Source organism: Cyprinodon variegatus, unplaced genomic scaffold (genome assembly GCF_000732505.1).
Source record: "Cyprinodon variegatus isolate N-32 unplaced genomic scaffold, C_variegatus-1.0 Scaffold64, whole genome shotgun sequence".
NCBI classification, from domain to species: Eukaryota; Metazoa; Chordata; class Actinopteri; order Cyprinodontiformes; family Cyprinodontidae; genus Cyprinodon; species Cyprinodon variegatus.
In genome coordinates, this window is record NW_015150517.1 from 415,774 (window position 1) to 418,830 (window position 3,057).

General features: G+C 38.9%; 1 protein-coding gene across 1 annotated transcript in view; it reads right to left on the minus strand.

The window, feature by feature from the left end:
- ttc13 (tetratricopeptide repeat domain 13) overlaps positions 1–3,057 on the minus strand; it is a 29,252-nt gene that overhangs the window by 23,464 nt on the left and 2,731 nt on the right. The window contains exon 2 of the mRNA XM_015371725.1: positions 983–1,077. Coding sequence (XP_015227211.1) covers positions 983–1,077 — 95 coding nt within the window. The remainder of the gene's footprint in view (positions 1–982; positions 1,078–3,057) is intronic.

Here is a 3,057-nt window from a genome sequence, read left to right on the forward strand (position 1 = left end):
TTTTTTTTACCATATTAAGCTGAAATAAAATTAAAAAAATCAGTTAACTTTTTTTTGAAGGGGAGCTTCATCAAAGAAAAAAAATAATAAAATTGACCCACTAAAGAATTTCAGCTAACTTCAAATGCAAAGATTATCAGTAACAGTAATGCTAAAGTTTGGACATAAATTACAGCATCTCCATTCCACTATTGTCAAGTTCTGAATGTTTTTCAACTTATTGAAATGCAATTAAAGTGGTCAGGGTGAGAACAGCATGATGAGGCAAAGACTAAACATTTATGAGTAATCCATAAAGAAATTAATTTATTCAAATTAGCTATTTTGTTTTAAATCAGAATGGAAAAATATTTTGAGGAAGATAACAGTGCTAACTATTAAATATATGGAATTTTCACTTCCGATGGTAAAATATAAAGGAGTTTTGGACAGAACTACGACTAAACCACCTCCTCCATTATTGTAATTAGTATTGTTATTTCTATTTATTTATATACTTTTTATAATTATATATATCACTTTTTTATATTGCCATTGTTATTTTTGTTTTGTTTTTTCTTTATTATGTATGGAAGTATTTAATGATGTAATGGTGCTGTATGTTAAAAAACTGAAGGGAAAATGTCTGAAGAATGAAACACTTATAACCTTAATTAATCCCATCTATTTATAAAAATGGGTTAAGCTCGTTTCAAAGGACCAAACCCAATGACATAGAATAATCTAAGATCAACAAATTATTATCAGCTTGTTCATCGAACTTGGATAAAGAGCTTCATAAAGGCATGCCTGAAGCAGCTTAAAATAGCGCCAGCTATTTCTAGAATTTGTTAAATGAGTCATGAGGGATGAATAGAAGCTAAACTACAGTAGCTTAGAGACTTGTTTTTTGTTTTTCATGGGTGTGTCGTTATTGATTTCTCTTTTTCTCTCTTTTAATCTAAGAGTTGCAGGTGTGATCGGTGTCCGGCAGGGAGCTCACCAGGATCTTTTCAGCGTTAAGGGAGAAGACCGACTCGCACGGCGGGTTGCTTCCCTCCACGCAGTCCGGATCCTCAAACTGCAAAACTGAAGAGTCTGCAGAGACACGTTGAAAGAACTCAGCCTATGGCAGCACATTCAGGCAAATACATTGTAAATGAACAGATCGATTGATCCGACAGAGGATGACCATTAGGCATTATGATTCAGAAGTGCAAAGAGATGAAAACAATTTGCAGCCTAACACAAAACAATAACGTATCTCAGTGATACGTCACACATAAAACTCCAATGCTCTAATTCTGACAGCGTTTAAATGAACCATCTTCCATTTTATACACCCATTTAATGCTGTTAGGTTTTGCAGGAGGCTTGGTGCCATTAGAAACCACTGCAAGTTTGTTGGACTGTGAAGACAATGCAAACTAAAATCTGAAGATGGGATTAAGACTTCAGATTTTTTTCAGTGGTTAGGTTATGTATTTGATAGAGAAGGAAAAAAGCTTTAATTAAAATAAAAGCTGAGATTCCCATTCAATAAATTTGCACGTCTCTTTCGTGTTCATCCAGCTGCTTTTAGTCCTAATGTTGCTTAAGCTTCAGAGGTTTGTGTGAGAACATGAGTGGACAAACTGTATTGTCGCATAAAACTACAAACACAGCAGACAGGTGAGGCTGAAAGCTTAAAGCAACATAAGGGTATGAAGTAATAATTCAAGCACTAAACATCTCACAAAGCTCTGTAAATCAGGGAAGTGTCAGGGTTGTTGAAAGTAAGCCAAACAGCTTCTCCTCTCCTAAACTCCAAACAAACTATCCCAACAGGGATGGTGGCAGCAGAATGCTGAGGGAATGCTTGTTTTCTGCAGTGACAGGAAAGCTGCACGAAATCCTGAGAGAAACCAAAAAACCCAAGAACTACAGCTCAGTGGTTTAGATTGTGGACATAATGGGGAGTGTTGGCCTAGTGGGTTGCAAGTACCCGGTTCAATCCCCACAGACTCCACTCTGGCTCTCTGAGCAAGACCATTAACACCACACTGCTCTCCGGGCGCCGCACAGTGGCAGCCCACGGCTCCCTAAGGGGACGGGTCAAATGCAGAGGTTCATTTCTCCAATGTGAGATCAATAAAGTTCAATTACTTTTACTAAACAGGAAAAATACAGGAAACTGCACATTCACTTTTTTTATTCAGATTCAATTTAAAGCATAATTTTCTGTCTTTAATATATGATTATCAATTTAATCACAGGACCAGAACACAATCATTTACTTAAATGAAATTGAATATTAACAAACCTATTAAATTTGTCCATAAAACAAAACTACTTTGCAGGAGGTAATGTAATGGATGATAGAGGTTTTGAAAGATTACAAGCTTATTTCTAATGCATCAGAAAATATCCCCTTAAACCTTACCTAGAAGGAAATGTTCTACCAAAATTATCCACCTAGCAGTAAGCTATATTTTTATTCTGATTACCTTTAAATTAATGTAAATATGCTCTAGTGCACGCAGTGGGTAGCACTGCTGCCTTGCAGCAAGAAGGTTCTGGGTTCGATTCCCGGCCTGGGGTCTTTCTGCATGGAGTTTGCATGTTCTCCCTGAGCATGCGTGGGTTCTCTCCGGGTACTCTGGCTTCCTTCCACAGTCCAAAAACATGACTGTTAGGTTGATTGGCTTCTCTAAATTGTCCTTGGGTGTGAGTGAGTGCATGAATGGTTGTTTGTCCTGTGTGTCTCTGTGTTGCCCTGCGATGGACTGGAGACCTGTCCTGTACCCCGCCTCTCGCCCATTGACTGCTGGAGATAGGCACCAGCACCCCTCGCGACCCCACTCGGGACAGGCGTGTAAGAAAAAAGGTCACGGATTAGCGGACCCCGGTTTAAAACATTTATAAATTACTGCATGTTATACAGTGTCTAACCCTGGAATCCCACATCCTCCGTCTCTGCTCCGCCCCGCTGCGTTCCAGACCTCCTGCGCAAAGCAAAGCCTACAGCCTCCGTTGTTTTTCTCTCTTGCTCCACTCCGACTTCCTCGGAGCTCAAGGAGAGCATGCGCTATATTATTA